General features: G+C 43.0%; 1 protein-coding gene across 5 annotated transcripts in view; it reads left to right on the top strand.

The window, feature by feature from the left end:
* Window positions 1–17,010, top strand: part of Fshr (follicle stimulating hormone receptor) — a 201,506-nt gene extending 184,496 nt beyond the window's left edge. For 4 of the 5 annotated variants that reach the window (XM_021186441.2, XM_021186442.2, XM_085832741.1 and 1 more), the window contains 2 exons: window positions 12,348–12,533; window positions 15,786–17,010. In XM_021186441.2, the coding sequence (XP_021042100.2) occupies window positions 12,348–12,533; window positions 15,786–17,010 (1,411 nt within the window). The remainder of the gene's footprint in view (window positions 1–12,347; window positions 12,534–15,785) is intronic. The other variant, XM_085832743.1, reaches the window with a different exon arrangement.
* Window positions 17,011–18,101: the final 1,091 nt, after the last annotated feature.

Consider the following 18,101-nt stretch of genomic DNA (forward strand, 5'->3'; position numbering starts at 1 on the left):
ATTTAGGGTCGGTGTACAGAATGACTTTCTATACACTGGTGACAATAACATGTAATGAGCATGTCCTGAATCTAAGAAAGTGTTCTAAGAAGTTAAAATATATTCTCAATTAATCCTTATAAAGCCCTCTGGAATAGGAGCTTTTATTGTCATTTTGAAGAAAGAAAAACTGGATTGCCTGGAGGAGTTAACAAACTCACTCAAATGCAATGTACGTTGTATAGAAGGGATTTCAAAATAAATGGTGGGACTCATGCTAAAGTCAGGCACTCTGCTATATGTCTCCTCCTTGACAGGAAAGCTTCATTCTCCTTCCAATCCTCAGTAGCCAGGATACATATACATATCCACTCAATGCAGTGAGATGCATATCCACATTATTTCTGGATTCTCTTTCCAGACCCAGTGGGACACACCAGTGCCTTACTCCCTATGTCAGAACTTCATCCCCTACCAGCTCTTCCACACTCCCAACTTTCTTCAAAAGTGTTTTTCCCCTCTTCTTATCTATGCCTCATTTTGTGGACAATCTCCTAAGTCCTGTGTCCCCTCCAAGTCTCCCTAAAAGCCAGGCCATCAGTGACTTCCCTCTCTGACTGCCATTGTCTTTGTGATACAGAATGGAGGAGGACGCTATATCACAGTTATCAAAGGTTGTTTTTAATGTGCTTTCCTGGACTCTAAGGAAGATGCACTGAAGTAACTAAAGAATGTTCTTCAAGAACAAAGGCACATAAAGGGAAGAAAAGATGTGCAGGAAGGCTGGCAAACAAATAACTATATACCTATACCACACCTAAGGCTCCCCACCTCCCACCCATATAAGTTCTATGCAGACATCTGGTGGTCACACTCCTGTCATCTTATTTACCAGTCACCATAGGCTTCCACACATAGTCATTTACCTGCCTCCCTACCATGGGCCAGCATCACTTTCACATTCACAAATGGCCTGCATTCTCTTTTGTGAAAAAAAACTTCGTATTTTCAAAATCATGTGTGGCAGGACAGTAACTCCACAAATGTTTCTTATTGATGATAAGGGGTATGCTGTAATTCTGAAGTAGGCTCTACCCTTTGAAGAAAAGAAAGTATGTGTTAAGATAGATTTCTCATCCTAAATTCAAACATTAATCCCAAGTGCCAGAGCTGCAATGGCAACATGAGAAACAGGAACAAGCACTGGCCTAAAGCCAAGCTGTTAGGGCAGACAACCATGGTTAAGGCTCAGTCCTTTCCCCTTCTAAGATTCAGCTTCCTTACTTAAAGGACAGGAAAACCAGTGGTATCTACTTGTTATAGTCTGAGGCTTAAAGGCATATACCCACAGAAATGTCCATATGCACATGTATGGATAGATGTGTAACTTCTACTTGTATTTAAGAAAGCATTACCAAATAGTATAGGAAACCAAAAGAAGTTCTTCATCCTGAGGACATCATAGCTTAGGGAAGGCAATAATCATATAATCATATAGCTTAGTATATCAGATTATGATATTTGGTTTGAAGTACAATGTAGAGCATGGAAGAGTACCAGGAACATAGTCCAAGGTTAAGTACATGGAGCATTTAAAACCCATAACGCTTAATGTATTCTGTTGTGAGAGTTCTTAGAAAACAAGCAGACTTTGACAAAGTACTTCTGATGCTCTGTGAATGAACTTAGTCCATTTCACCTAGCTACAAGTCCTAAGTGCTTTGAGTGTTCTATATGAGCACTGCTTTCTGTTCTTGGGAGAACATGTCAGAGGTGGGATAGGCATTCAATATGCAACCTGCTAGATCTTCAGAGTCATGGCCTATTGTACGTTCCTGAAAATCAGATATGACCCACAGCTGGCTCATGATCAAGCTGAGGCATCCAGGACCAGAGAAGGAATGTGGCCCACTGCAGGTCTTACTATAACTATAAACAACACAGTTTGAGGCATAAACCATGAATACATCTACTAAGACATCTGCAAGTTAGTCATCAGCCCCCCAACAACTGGTAGCAAACTGAAGTCGAAGGGAAAATAATTCTGACCACCATGCCCCCATCCTAGGGGCGCAGGTCACTGATACAGACACATGGCACAGGTGATCATGTCCTGAGGTTGCATAAGCAGGATCTAGGCTGGACACTGACAATGTGTCTCCTCAGAATGCTAACAGAGACTACAAAACAAATCTCCCATGAATCCCTGCTATGAATGTGAGCAGGAAAGATGGAGTCAGCAAAAGCAATTCTGCAGGGTCCTGCCCTTTATAGGACTGTGTTATCATCCCCTCTATTGCTGAAACTCATGTATACAGAATTAGGAAAACAAACTTTGTAGAAATCCAGAGGAATTAAGAAACACTCTAATTGACTCAAAATGGTAGTCAAATCTGGTGTGGTATGACATTCTGATAAACCTGGAACTCTGGAGGCAGACACAGGAGGATTTCCATGAGCTGCAGCTGGCTTAGGTCAGTTATGTAGTAAATCTGAGGACTTCCTGATCTCAAGTCTTGTCTCAAAAGGCACTCTCAAATGGTGTTAAGCCAGAATAATATCCCATATATCCCTTGCCTTTTCATGTCAGTGTATAAGGATATGTGTGCAAGAACCTGGCTGAAATCCCAGCTGTAACTGCAAATTTCCTTCTGCCACTTCAAGGACAAGTTATCACATTAACTCCCAGCCTCCCCTTCTGGGACTTTGGGGTCATTCCAAATGTCCTTCACGCCTCTCTCCTCGACAACTGGAATCCACTCAGATGATGGCCTATCTATCTCATTTTCTACTTCTACAATGTTGTGCAGCAGTTGCCCAGTGGGTTGTTTGGGTGATCACATTCCTCCAGTGCTTTAAATAAGAGAGAGGAAACAGGGTCGTGCTCAAACAGCCCACCACACAGCAGCTGCTGCTCAATCCACAGGTTTAGCTAGGTTTTAGGTTAGATCCCAAGTCCTCACACCCCCCACACACAAAAAAAAAGGAGTGCTACAGGCTTCTCAAGTCAGGAGACCCACTACAACAAGCTCTCTGGGTATATAAGGAATAGTCAGTGGAATCCCAATCTAGCTGAGTGGGTAACTGAATGGCAAAGCATTTGTAACAGGTCGGTGGATCCCATACGGAGCCCTAGAATCAAGATGGGTCCTTAAAGTAATACTTAAGAAAGTCAAGGAAGCATGCCTCTCCATAAGCAGCCATTGTGTATGGTTAACCCTCAGAAGGAGCCAAATTATTTAAATCAGCCTAGGGCAGACCCTGCAAAAGAAAACTGCTATGAGGCATCTGATTGTGAGTGGTTTTTGACTGAGCTGCAGCAGGGTTTCTAAGTATGATTGCACATTACAAGAATATGGAGGCTTTTTAAACTAGAGATTACTAATTCTCATACTAAGAAGTCTTGACTTGTTGACTCTGGCATACGCTAGTTAGTAGAGTGCTTATATATATATACCAGGTACAAAACCCTGGGTTTGATCCCCAGCCTCCTATGAAATTGGGCATGGTGGCACACACTTGTAATTGCTGAACTAAAGGCAAGAGGTAGAGACAAGAGGATCAGAAGTTCAAGTTCATTGGCTGCATACCAAGTTGGAAGCCATCCTGAGTCACATAAGACCCTGTCTCAAAAGTTGGGGAGGGATGACTCAAAATCCCAGGGCCAGGGCTTAAGAACTGGTATGTTTAACAATGTACCCCAGTGGTGCTGATGCTGGTAGACCCAGAAGCTGCTTTATCATCCTGCTCTAGAGTCAGCGTGGAGTACTGCCTTGCTCAGCCTCTACAGCATCCTCTGTTGTGTGCCTTCCTTTTCGTTTGTCTCTAGCAGATAAGCATAAAAGCTTCTAAAGGAATTGGGAGCGCTTATTCAAACTGATGGTTAATTTTTTTTTTCCTGAAGGTGAAAATTCTAGCTACATGAAGAACAGTGAGCCTCTGAACACACAAGTCTAAGCTGTTTGACTACAAAGAGGACAGGATGTAGGAAGCCACGGGCATGCAGACAAGTTCCATCACGTTTCAGAGGCACAGCATCTTCAATTCCCCTTATGACTCTTGACCTTGAGCCTCAGCATACATCTAAGTTTTCGCCTGATATTGTGAACTCACTAGAGCTAGGCTTTTTTTTAGGCAATCAAGCAATTGCTGTTTCCTTGGGAAAGAGTTTCCTGTGGGGAAAATGTAAAGTATTGCTTTTGCAGGCTGGAGCCAGTACAATCATATTCTGATGGTTTATCAAATTGATTTGGCTATAGCTCAGATTCACCTGATAGTTCAGATTCAAACACTGAGTTATTTGTATAAGAACGATTCTCTTCCATTACCAGTGTACCCACAGTCCTATAGATTGTAAATTGCCTTTTTATCCCGCCTGGGATCATGAAAGAGAGGTCTTCTAGCCATCTGTCAATGTAGAATACACCAGAACTGTGCTCTCACTTATGGAAATGATTGACCTGCAATAATATCTTTGCTGGGAGAAAATAGAAATGGTTCAAATCAAATTTGCGGCAGTTCCTATCACAGACTTTATTAAAGGGGCATGGGGCTCTATTTAACTCCTGCCTCTCCTGAACTGGTGTGATTACTGACTGCTATCTCCCTTGCCAGTCTGTAACTCAGCACCAAGAATCCTAACAATGCTGAAACAGACTAAATCTCTGCGACCCAGCCATCAGCCTGAGGTCTCTCTATTAGTAATTTTAATGGTCTAGAGTTTCAAAACTGTTCACTGCCAAAAATACAGCATGTGTCAAAATACTAACCAAAATTATATTTAAAATGAAAAACTGCCACCATTTGACATGACCAGGCTATAAGACAAGGATTAGACAAACCAGCCCTCAAGCCCTGCCACCTCTTTGGCCACTGGGAATGAGGTCAAAATTGGAATATTCTCAAGTACCCACTAAGGATTGAGTAGCAGATCTGTCACTGTGAATCTAGCCCGGGAATAGGTATAAGGAGCAGAGAAACTTAAAACAAACCAAAACAGTGCCTGCTCTGCCGTAGTTGGTGCAAGAACTAATGCTGCCTGCTTATGCAATAACCATGTTGGGAATTTTCTTTTTGCCTCAATAATTTATTTATTTTTATTCACTTTACATCCAAATCACAGCTACCTACCTCCTCCAAGCCCTACCATTACAAATTCTTCCCTTCACTGCCCCCTCCCCTTCTCCTTCTGCCCAGCTTGAGTACCTCTTCTCCTGGGACATCTAGTCTCAGCAGGACTAGTCACATCCTCTCCCACTGAGTCCAGGTAGGAGGAGAGGATTCAATGGCAGAAAATGGAAACCAAGAAATCCCCTTTTCCACTTGTCAGGGGGCCCACATGAAGACCAGGCTGCAGATCTGCTACAAATGTGTAAAGGGCCTAGGTCCAGACCCTGCATCCTCCCTGGCCAGTGGCCCAGTCTCTGTGAGTTGACATGGGCCCAGATTAGTTGACTCTGTAGGTCTTCCTGTGGTGTTCTTGACATCTCTGGCTTGCTCAATTCTATCTCCCACACTTCCACAAGACTCCCTGAACTCCACCTGATGTCTGGCTATGAGTTTCTGCATCTGCCTCAATCCACTACTAGATGAAGCCTCTCAGGAGACGGTTATGCTTGGTTTCTGTCTGCAAGCATAGCTTAGTCTCATTAATCATATCAGGAGTTGGCTCTCTCACATGGGAGGGATCACAAGTTGGGGCAGGCACTGGTTGGCTGTTTTCTCAGTCTCTGCTCCATCTTGTAGACAAAACAAATTTTGGGTTGAAGGTTTCCTTTCTTTCTTTATTTTATTTTATTTTTTTTTATTTTTGAGACAGGGTTTCTCTATATAGCCCTGGCTGTCCTGGAACTCACTCTGTAGACTAGGCTGGTCTCAAACTCAGAAATCCACCTGGCTCTGCCTCCCAAGTGCTGGGGTTAAAGGAGTGCGCCACCACTGCCCGGCTTGGGGTTGAAGGTTCTATGGGTGCATTGATGAACCCCTCTTTCTTCTGGATGTCTTGCCCAGCTAAAGGAGGTGGCCACTTTAGTCTGTATATCCCCCCCTCAACATAGACTTTTGGTAACAGAACAGATTGCTGACTGAAACACTGTGACTTTGGTTTAGTTTTGGGTTTGGGGTTTTGAAACATGCCTTACCCTGTAGCCTAGGCTGGCTTGGAACTCATTGTATAATTCAGGCTACCCTTGAAATTCCAGCAGTGCTCCTGATTCAGCCACTCTGTGACTGAGGTTGCAGTCAGGGTCCACTGTATGGGACAGCATGATGACTTGTGAGCAGTCAAGTGACAGTGTGGATAGAATTTGCAAACACAGGCAAATTTGTAGTCACCACACCATGTCCATTCATCTTCAGTCTCTTTTGTTTCCAGTTCATTTGATGTTCAATTTGTTGAATACTTACATATAGTGTGTGTATCTGTGTGTGTGTGTGTGTGTGTGTGTGTGTGTGTGTGTGTGTATGTGTATTATATGTTTGGATTCAACACTAAGTTCTCAAGACTGGAAAACTACAGATCTCAGTGAGTTATTTTTCTGTCCTGTATAAATTCTAAATTTCTGTCTGGTTTTCAAAGCTCGGCGTTTTAATCCCATCCCATAGTACCCTGTGTTCCTTAAAATATGATTGTTCATCATAGCCTTCACTATGTTTCATTTTGTACTCTGGGAATATCTGAAATACTAGCCAAAGTGTTGCTAACCACATAGTGATTGCATTAATCACAATTCTCCAGAGACATATAACATAACAAAGTGACAGATATAGATCCATGAAATGAGATTCATCAGGGTAGTCAGTTCATGTGGAGGTGAGAGCTGAGAGGTGCTTTCTAGGCTATCGACAGCAGCGAGAGCCAGGGAACCTGAGAGTATGGCATAGTCCAAGTTCAAATCCTCTGCCCAACATCAGAGAGAACAAGGAGTTACTGGTGCAAGTCTGAAGGTTGCTGACCCTGGACTTTTGTTATATGAAGAGCAGGAAAAGAAAGATACTAGCTCCAGAAGTGAGAGGCAGTATGAATTTGTCTTCTGACTGGATGATACCCACCCATATTGATTAAAGGCAAATCTTCCCCAAACTCTACTAATTCAAGTACAATCTTCTGGAAATCCCCGTACATACTCAGAAGCAATGCTTTCCAGCTCTCTGGGTATCCCTCCCTTAGTCCAAAATTAACAGGTAAAAATTAACCAGTTGAGTTACAAGCACTTTTGTTCATAAGAATGTGAATAACTAATGTTTATTAATTATACTCCATATGTTTTCACCATGTAGGAGTGAAAGCCTTTTTATAAAGAAATTATAAAATCAAATGTCATATTTCTAAGTTATCTGAGAAAATCATAAGTCTGTGTGTGTGTGCGTGTGTGTGTGTGGGGGTGGGTGTGTGTTTGATAGAACAGGGTAAAATGGGAATATTAGTAAAGTTATGTCTCAAACAGCACTGAACAAGACATTCTTATCTTTATTCTTGCTGACAGAAATGTATATAAACTTAATTCAAACATGGGAGTTTTGTGTGACTTTTTTTGATAGCTTAGTTGTACAAGGTTTTGCATGTGAACTTTGTAGGCAACAGTGCCATATGACAACATCTAAAGGTTAGACACATCGTGTACTTGCCAGTAGATGTTTATGGCTTTCATGGGAGCCCAGAACTCTACAAACTGATTCAGAAGCCATTAATGCTCTTAAACACCTGTGTCCAGAACTCACCTAGGAGCACTTACATATTCTGTCACTTCAGAACTTCAGAATTCATTCCATATTCAAAGACATGGCAAATAAATGGTTAATAGAATCTGTATTCTATCATTGGTGATGTTAGATAACAGAATAGTATTCTATGGAATGTAAAAGTTTGTATCACTAGACATCTAAAATTAATATGAATTACATACATATTCCAAACTCAAGTGGAAAGACATAACTAAGAAAAAAACCTAGCTTTCAGTTTTATATTGCTTGCTGTACTGGCTAGTTTTGTGTCAACTTGACACAGCTGGAGTTATCACAGAGAAAGGAGCTTCAGTTGAGGAAATGCCTCCATGAGGTCCTACTGTAAGGCATTTTCTCAATTAGTGATCAAGGGGGAAAGGCCCCTTGTGGGTGGGACCATCCCTGGGCTGGCAGTCTTGGGTTCTATAAGAAAGCAGGCTGAACAAGCCAGGGGAAGCAAGCCAGTAAAGAACATCCCTCCATAGCCCCTGCATCAGCTCCTGCTTTCTGACCTGCTTGAGTTCCAGTCCTGACTTCCTTTGGTGATGAACAGCAGTATGGAAGTGTAAGCCGAATACACCCTTTCCTCCCCAGCATGCTTCTTGGTCATGATGTTTGTGCAGGAATAGAAACCCTGACTAAGACACTTGCTTTGGAGAAATGTTCTTGACAAATAACTAGTACCATTGTTTTAAATTATTCCTGATCAACTTCAATGCCCATGTCTTTCCGTGGACAGATCTTTTAACGTAAAGAATAAGCACCTGTGAAATCTTCCACATTTGAGAGGAAAAACGGATCCCAAAGGAGAGGGGAATGGGACCTTGTTCACAGAGATTAGAGCATCCATGTTAATAGTAGAGCTAGTCAAAGAAGACGTGCCTAAAGAAAAAAGAAGAAAGTACCAGAAAGATCTTGTAGAGCAGAGAATTTGGGAAAAGATCGAGCAGGCCAGCATAGCTCCGCAGAGTGACGGCACTTCAGGGGGCAATAGTTCATGTGCCAGACTTACATCTACTGGAACTCCAGATCTGAGAAATTCTAATTCAAAAACAAATACTAGAAAACATGCTGTAAGCCAGGTGTGGTTTCACACACCTTTAATCCCAGCACTCAGGAGGCAAAGACAGGCAAATTTCTGTGAGTTTGAAGACAGCCTGATCTAGAAAGTAAGTTCGGGGACAACCAAGGGCTATAGAGAAACCCTGACTTGAATGGGGAGGGGAGAGGACGGGAGGGGAGGGGAGGGGAGGGGAGGGGAGGGGAGGGGAGGGGAGGGGAGGGGAGGGGAGGGGAGGGGAGGGGAGGGGAGGGGAGGGGAGGGGAAGAAGGAAAGGAAAAGGAAAAGGAAAAGGAAAAGGAAAAGGAAAAGGAAAAGGAAAAGGAAAAGGAAAAGGAAAAGGAAAAGGAAAAGGAAAAGGAAAAACGAAAGTGTACCTCGGAGGATCTGAACCTGCTCCCTACAGGGACAGCATTGAGTGAGAAACATTTAAAAGTCTGTATATATAGGATGTTTCTTTAAGCTTGGATATGGAATCCAAAAGACAGGAGTCAAGGATGCCATCTAAATTTGTTTATGACAAGTTGGAATACCCAACCTGCTTCAGGTGAAGCAGATTTTTCTTTTTAAAATCAAAAGCTTAATTTTTAGTATTGAAAACTTGACTTGATGATTACGCAAGCAGGGATTGTGCTGAGGTAGCTGAACTTAGAGTATGGGTTTCAGAGAAGTAGCTATAACATAAACCGTGTTTTAATCACAAGGCTTGCCAAGTTCATATAGAGTAAGAGAAGACAGAACAGAACACTGTAGGTATTCAGTCCCGTGGCGGATGGGGAGTGTCTTAACAAGTGACAGTCCGGGAGGAACTGAAAGATCCGAGAGTCAGAGTTAAGAGGCAGATATTGGTAGAGATGGAGAAAAGTATGAGAAAAATTACTCTAAATTTATAGAGGCCTAAAAATAACCAAGACTGCATAAAGCAAGAATTAACACAACAAGAAATATTTAAATGCAGTATCACGACAGGAGGCTGTGTGTACTTCTCTCGGTAATAATAGAATTGGGGTGGGGGGATCAGTAAGTATAGAGGATTTAAATTAGAGTGAGCAAATTTGATTTAATTGTCAAGAAAGAACGTATAACACAGTTAAGTACTACCTAAAGGCAATTACTGGTTTTGAAAATGTCAGTCTACCTGACTATTTAATCAGGGATCCACAGCCTGAAGATCATCAATGGTAGATAGCACTTCTAACCCCAGGACTTAAAGAGCAAGTACAAGTGACCTTCCTGTAGCCAAGGAACTAGAGAGAACTAAAGAAGTGAGATCTTCAACAGACCTATTTAGAAGCATCTGGAATCGCAGAATACATTCAGATGATACCTAAGACAGGAGGCAGAAGGAGATGCTCTCTTGCCATCACACAAGACTCCCACTGACACTGTTAACAAGGGGATGCATTAAAAAACAGACCTGGCAGGGTTCAGCCCTCCTGAAATGCAGAGTGGAACACAGATAAAGGCATGAAAAAGATACAATATAAACCAGGCAGAGGACAGACATACTATACCCATGGATTTGTCTTTTGTCATAAGAATCATGGAGAGTTGGAGGATTTGAGGTCACAATGTGATTAGCACTCTAAAATTTTTACTCTGATTCTGGTAGGAAGATTGCACTGGAGTCATGGTGGGGGGACGTATGGTGGGCCCATTTTGTCTGTCCATAGAGAGACTCTGAACCCTCACTAAAGTAACAAATACAAACTAAAGGGAAGAAGAGGTGATAGATTTATGTCCAAGTAAAAAGGAGGAAAGAGTCAAAGGTAACTCCCAGGTTTCTGGGAGAAACATGCTGAAACGGGAATTAAAAGGAGGAACATGCTTGCAAGAAAAGTAAGTCCAGTTTTGATGCTCATGCTAGTCATCAAAATCGTGGGATCCAACGGGAAATGCAGTATCTTGCTGAAGTTCTGAACTGACATACACACTTGGAAGCCATAGACACATATCTGATAGTGTGAGACTAAAGGAATGGGTGTGTGTTTGAATAAATACCAGTGTCTAAATGAGAGGTAGAAGAGAAATGAAATAAAATTTAAAAATCAGAAGGAAATTAAAGGTGATGCCTGAAGAAATGAAAGAGAATAGGGTGCCAAGATGGAACATTTCAGGGGAAAAAAATGCTTCACATTCACAAGATAATTATGAAGTCAAGATGATGGGAACCCAGGGGTGGCCTTGGTGAGCATTGTTTTCGTAAGGATGAGGAGGCAGATTGGTGGCGTATGGAACTGCCAACATCATCTACAGACAAGCAATATAAGTTAGGCTGGGAAAGAGAGGTGGCAGAACTTAAGGAAGTTCCACTGGACAATAGCAAGCTGTGATAAATTTTGAACAAGAGAATGACAAGGGGATGTGGAGGAGACTTTGAGAATGTAATTTTCACCAGGTTGTGAGAACATATGGGGCAGCAATGATGTATTCACACTCTGAGTTTCATGGCTTTGAGTGTCTACAGCTTTCACTTACAGAGAATGTCAACAGTGAAACACTCTTCTTCAAGTCTATCCAAGGATGCCTTTGGTGGGGGGGGGGCGACTAAAAGGAACCATCCAAACCATTACTTGCCACCACCCTCATCAGGAACACCTACTCATAACCAAGACAAAGTCTCTAGAGGGCTAAGACTGTGCTGCTCAATCTCCTTGCTTTTGTCATGGACCTTAGCGTTGAAAGTCATGGCTGCCAGTGTTGACACCAGCAGTGCACCCCCATCACTAGTGTGGCAGCCAGGAAGAGTGAGACTCAGCAGCTTCTAGGAATAGAAACCATTGTACCAGCTCCTACTGGGCCTCCACTGCCTCCCCAGGGAAAGACACTCTTACAAAGCTACCTTTGTGAATGTGTGCAGATACATGCTTGAGTGGGATGTTTCCTCCTGATAACTTCCAGGCATTAAACATCATCTAGAGAGTCCTCCATTGTGGATAGATATGATTTCTAGACTCTGACTTTGCACCTGAGGAAACTGAGTCATAGAAAACATGTAGTTTGACCAAGGTTACAGATCTAACAGGCACAGGAGCAGGCTATATATACAGCTAAGTCTTCATGAAAACCAAGCTCATACTCCCTATTTATCTGCCATCTGGACTTCCAGTGAAGGCCGCCTCTATTGCCTGCCATGTATGGCATGTTCCCTTCTCATCATTTTCTGTGATTCAGGCCACAGAAACCACCATAGTTCATTAGAGATATTTTTATTGCTTGCCTCACAGTGGCAGAAAATGGTTTCAATCTCAGGCACTAATCAACTACAAAAGAGAGATGGCTGATTCTATTGCTCACCAGCAAGGATTAAGCCCAAACCAACCAGAATTCAAGCTTATCCAGTTTTAGGGGCAGCCTGCTAGCTAACTCCTCTCATCAGGACCAGTAGAACCAGAACTCCTATGCAAGCCAAACCTCTAAGCTGAATGTTGACCTGGTCTGTATGTGCTGTGAAACTAAAGTCTCCCTTCTCAGCCATGTAAGAAATTCATCTTACTAGAATGTCTGCTATTTTGTCTACTAGCCAGAAGCTGAAATTTTTCTACCCAAGATGATCATGGTATTTTTTTTCTTACTCTCCTTGTAGAGACATCTCAAGGACAAAGGTCTATTCCCTGCCCAACCATGGCTTAGAAAATCTGAAGAAGTTGAGGGCCAGGTCAACATACCGTTTGAAAAAGCTCCCTAGTCTGGACAAGTTTGTCATGCTCATTGAGGCCAGCCTTACCTACCCCAGTCACTGCTGTGCCTTTGCAAACTGGAGGCGGCAAATGTGAGTATTCTGTGTCCATCCCCATGTGTCTTGGGCCTTCACACAGTGTAGAACAGCTTCGTGGTGACATGAAGAAAACCCAAATTGGAAAGTGCTCCTCACTGGCCTAAGGAGTACTCTGGATCAAAGAGACAGTTCTGTGGAAGGTGTTTGGGTATTTTCCACTCAAAAGATTTACACACATAAACAAACCCAAAATAACTGTGCCACTTAAAAAATAATGGCAGGATTTCTTCCTAAAATGATGTCATTTCAATAAGTAACATATGAAGAGAGTTTGATAAAAAGATTTGTCTTCTAAGCTGCTTGACTAAATTATTCTCCTGGTCCTCATTGGAAAACAATGCCCACAATATAAGTATAATCCCCAGTATACCATGAGGTTTGGGTTAATGGCTCCCCTGGACCCCTGTAGAAGTGCTGAGGCAACTATGCCCCTTAATTCTCATTAAGTCAGATATTTTCTACATTCATATTACGTTATCTTGTTTCTCTTTTGTTCTTTAAGTTTTCTTATATTTAGGTCATTTCCTTGCAACTGAATTTTTAAGCCAATGGACTATGACACATGCTCCTAGGCCTAGACCCCAACAAGAACTCAGTGCCCACCATCAGCTGGCCTTCATGCCACTGACAGAGCAGAGCACCCCATGCCACACACTGTAACAATTTCATCTTTATTGAAAACATCACGGAGGTTAATCATTATCATTATCAGCATTATTTTCTTATAACAAAGGCAGAAACTAAGGCTTGGAGTTACTGAATAACTGAATCAACATTGACCAAAGGAAGCTTCAAAGCCTCAGATCTGCTTGTCTCTGGGGTACTTTGTGGTGCCTCCTCCCTAGCATCTGTTCATCAATGGCTGGAGTCCTTGAGCTCCACGTTTAAACTATCACTATGCTCACTCACCATTCCTTATTGGACTTCAGGCTTGCCAAGATACTGTTAGGCAACACTTATTTTCCCCAGTTTTGTTTCAGCTGTTATTTCAAGGAACATAAATGCCTTGTGTCCGTGGGTGACTTAAGTTTTAAGAAAATGAAACCTCACTGGTCAGTAGGTTGGCAGTAACAGAAGGAACCAGAATCTTCTTCACAAACGCCAGTAACCTAAGGATGGGAGTTTTTCTCTCATTTCTCTCCAGTCACTGAGCCAGACAGCAGTCTGCAAGCATCAGGGAACTTACTTTCGGCCCCCACAGTTAGACTGCAATTAACCCAGAGACAGGATTCAAACTAAGTACCACGCGATGGCCCTCTGGTCCCCTCTATACCTGTCCTGCCGCTTACCTCACTTTGGTTCATTGACTAAACTCACTGGTTTCCTGGATTCCAGCTCCAGTCACTTTCAGTTACTCATGTTAACTGTCCTCACTAGGATAGCTGTGGAGGATTTGAGAAGTCTTGCAAATTTCAAAAATAAACTATGATACTCCAGAAAGAAAATAAGAACCGAATCTCTGGGGTCAAGAGGAAATGGCTTCTGGCCATTTAGTTCATCTCTCAGTGGTGAGAGAAGAGAGCACAGGGTTCTCCATGAAGCCCCTTTCTCATGGGATGGCAGGAAAGCTCAGTCTGTGACAATGGGCACACACTCTCTCTTCCTTTAAAATCAAATGAAGGCTGCTCCTCCCACGGCTGCCTGCCTCTTCTTCTGGGGGCTTCCAAGGGACTTTAATGCTCTTTCTCACTTCCCTGCTGTCTGTGACTGTGATAAGTTTGAGAAAATGCTGTCATTTAATGTTGCTGTGAACTTTCCCCTTGAGCAGAAATGGAAGGAAAAGTAAAGATATATATTTGATTTCTTTTTACCATCAAAAATTCTCCCCATATGAAAAGGTCACACTGGTTAAACCTTCACATTACAACAGAAGTTTCTCTTCTGTCCACACGCAAAGTCTTAGAATATTTATACATGCACTCACAGGTTGAATATTTACCATCTGGGATTCATTCAGTTCTTTTTATAAGTCCCTCTATCTGCTGACAAGGTCTCATGTATTTAAGCTTAAATAGGGGGGGAAGAAACAGGAAAGTGCCCTGAGAAGATTCAGTGACTCCCAGAGGATCTGACAACCTGAGAACACACTAGGACCCTTTAAAACTTGTATTTGCTCTGGGGCTGCCAACTAGGGAACTATTTCATGTGAGAGAACTAGGCTTACTTTGCAGGGCAAACAAATGCCTGCGACCTATTGCCACCTCTGGGAAGTGAGATGATAAAGCCCAAGATCCTGGTAGCATCTTGGGAAGATTAGCTGGCCTCTCAACAGCTTACAACCAAAGAGCCAAAGGATGAGGTTGCCTGATAATTAACTACAGACTCTGATACTCTGGCTAGTGAAGACAAAACTAGCAAATAAGCTCTCATTCATGTCAGAAAATATAATTGCCCAGTGATTAGAGAAATAAGAATGTGTTCTCTTGGGCAAGCTAGAAGGTATCTGAATGGAGATGGGGGAAGGAAAGGAGTGGAGATAATATCAAGTCTGGAAATTATTTACTCTAACAGCAAGGATTAGCTAGTCCCAGGCGCCTTCCTCCCCACACTCAGGTTGTGGCCAGATGGTTTCCCCCATGGGCCATCCCACTCTAGGAATATACATACACACACATTGTTCTGTTCATTGATGGTAAACAGCACTAACCCACGAATCAGCCTCAAGGGCAGACAAGATGTTGGGAAAAAATCGCAGGAAGAAACCCTTATCTCTACTCTGTACAAAGATGTAATGCATTTGCCATTCTGTAACAAGGATGTTGACTGGTATTCTGTCTGGACTCCACCCTCCACAGTTACCTGGCAACAGTCAGGTAGGCCTGGCAGTAAAAAGGGGGTCTCTCTCTCTCTCTCTCTCTCTCTCTCTCTCTCTCTCTCTCTCTCTCTCTCTCTCTCTCTCTCTCTCTCTCTCTCTCCTCTCCCTTGCCTCTTGCCCCCTTGCTCCCCCTCTCTTCCCATCCCCTTCCCCCCTTCTCCCCACGTGGTCATGACCGGCTTCTATTTCTCTACTCTCTCCTTCTCTCTGCCTTTCTCTGCCTCTGCTACTCTCTTAACTCCCCTCCCCATGCCCTGAATAAACTCTATTCTATACTACACTGGTGGGTGTCTGGTTCTGCAGGAGGAAGGGATGCCTTGGCATGGGCCCGCTGATACACCTCCCCTACCCCATACCCCACCACAACATATTCTTATAGCTCTCTCTTTTTTTATGATCACGGCATTGATTCTATTTTTGTATTTTTCTAGCTCTGAACTTCATCCAATTTGCAACAAGTCTATTTCAAGGCAAGATATTGATGATATGACTCAGTCTGGGGATCAGAGAGTCTCTCTCGTAGATGATGAACCCAATTATGGAAAAGGATCTGACATGTTGTATAGTGAATTTGACTATGACTTATGCAATGAATTTGTTGATGTGACCTGCTCGCCAAAGCCAGATGCATTTAATCCATGTGAAGACATCATGGGGTACAACATCCTCAGAGTCTTGATATGGTTTATCAGCATCCTGGCCATCACTGGAAACATCACAGTGCTGGTGGTCCTGACCACAAGCCAATACAAACTCACTGTGCCCCGGTTCCTTATGTGTAACCTCGCCTTTGCTGATCTTTGCATTGGGATCTACTTGCTACTTATAGCCTCAGTTGATATCCATACTAAGAGCCAGTACCACAATTACGCCATTGACTGGCAAACAGGAGCAGGCTGTGATGCCGCTGGCTTTTTCACTGTCTTTGCCAGTGAACTGTCAGTCTACACATTGGCAGCCATAACCCTAGAAAGATGGCATACCATCACACATGCCATGCAACTGGAATGCAAGGTGCAGCTCTGCCATGCTGCCAGCATCATGGTGCTGGGCTGGGCTTTTGCCTTTGCAGCTGCTCTCTTCCCCATCTTTGGCATCAGTAGCTACATGAAAGTGAGCATCTGCCTGCCCATGGATATCGACAGCCCTTTGTCGCAGCTGTATGTTATGGCCCTCCTCGTACTCAATGCCCTGGCCTTTGTGGTCATCTGTGGCTGCTACACCCACATCTACCTCACAGTGAGGAATCCTAACATTGTGTCCTCATCAAGAGACACCAAGATTGCCAAGCGCATGGCCACACTCATCTTCACAGACTTTCTCTGCATGGCCCCCATTTTATTCTTTGCCATTTCTGCCTCCCTCAAGGTGCCCCTCATCACTGTGTCCAAGGCCAAGATCCTCCTAGTTCTGTTCTACCCCATCAATTCTTGTGCCAATCCTTTCCTCTATGCCATTTTCACCAAGAACTTCCGCAGGGACTTCTTCGTCCTGATGAGCAAGTTTGGCTGTTATGAAGTGCAAGCCCAGATTTACAAGACAGAAACCTCATCTATTACCCACAACTTCCACTCCAGAAAGAGCCACTGTTCCTCGGCTCCCAGAGTCACCAATAGTTATGTGCTTGTCCCTTTAAATCATTCAGTCCAGAACTAAAAATCAATGTGAAAACGGATCCTCACCTTGAAAGACAAGTATGACTTCTTTCTGAAGAGCGGGCTGTGGAAGAGCTGGCAGTGTTACTACATATTTCATCTAATTTAATCTTTCTAGGTGTGTGCATGGCAGATAGGTCAGGGACCATTAATATCTCGTGTGACTCATCTAAGAACTAAATTGTTGGTAACAGCAATTAAAATAGTGCAACACTGCTGCATGCTTGTTTTATGTTTCTGTTTGGATTATCTCAACAAAGTTGGTAAAAAAAATCATGTTCAGTAGGCTAGACAGGAATTTTTCTTAGAGTTTTACAAATGAGGAAATTAAGACTCAAAGATCTTAGTGATTTCTTTGACATTGCTTGATAGATTAGAGGCAGAGCCAGGATGAAGTATCCTGACTTTTCAAAATTTTCCATGAGAAATTCTACACCACTCATGCACATCTTTACTGAATGCCAGTGATGGTTTTTAAATGGGTCACTATGTATAGGCTCAGCTACATTGCCCAGAATCCCCTTTCAGTTAGGGTGGACCACCAGGAGAACATTAACAGCCATGCTGTGGATCAACACTGCTGCTGAAGCTGACTCAGCTCAAGGCAGCCATCTCCCTCTGACTGGATCCTCCCTCAGGCCACCTGAGGGGTTTCATAGCATGACTAGGAAGCACAAAACTTCTACAGGATGTTTTACCACCAAGGTCGGCAGCAGCAAGGACAGAACTGGGGCTCACTTGGTCTCCCTGGGGTTGCATTCTGTGTTTGCTGAGTGCATGCTTGTGATCTTTCCTTTCTAAGGACATATGCCCTGAGGACATTGACAACATCCTTACACATATTGCTTAGCCAGCCTCTCAAATGTGGGAGAGACAATTCCCAGTAACAAATATTTACCACTTATACATATTTGCATTCATACATATGTATGATTGCTTCTGCTGTTCTGGCTGAACTCTAATGGAAAATACACCTATTATATGGTATGCATATAGATGACAATGTTAAGAACGCAGCAGCTTTGAAATCGGTGTTAAGATTTTGTTCAGATTCTGTAACACAACAGGTTCAAGCTCTTCCAGCTCACCTCT

The sequence above is a fragment of the Mus caroli genome, unplaced genomic scaffold, assembly GCF_978045245.1.
Source record: "Mus caroli unplaced genomic scaffold, Mus_caroli_1 scaffold_18, whole genome shotgun sequence".
Taxonomy (NCBI): domain Eukaryota; kingdom Metazoa; phylum Chordata; class Mammalia; order Rodentia; family Muridae; genus Mus; species Mus caroli.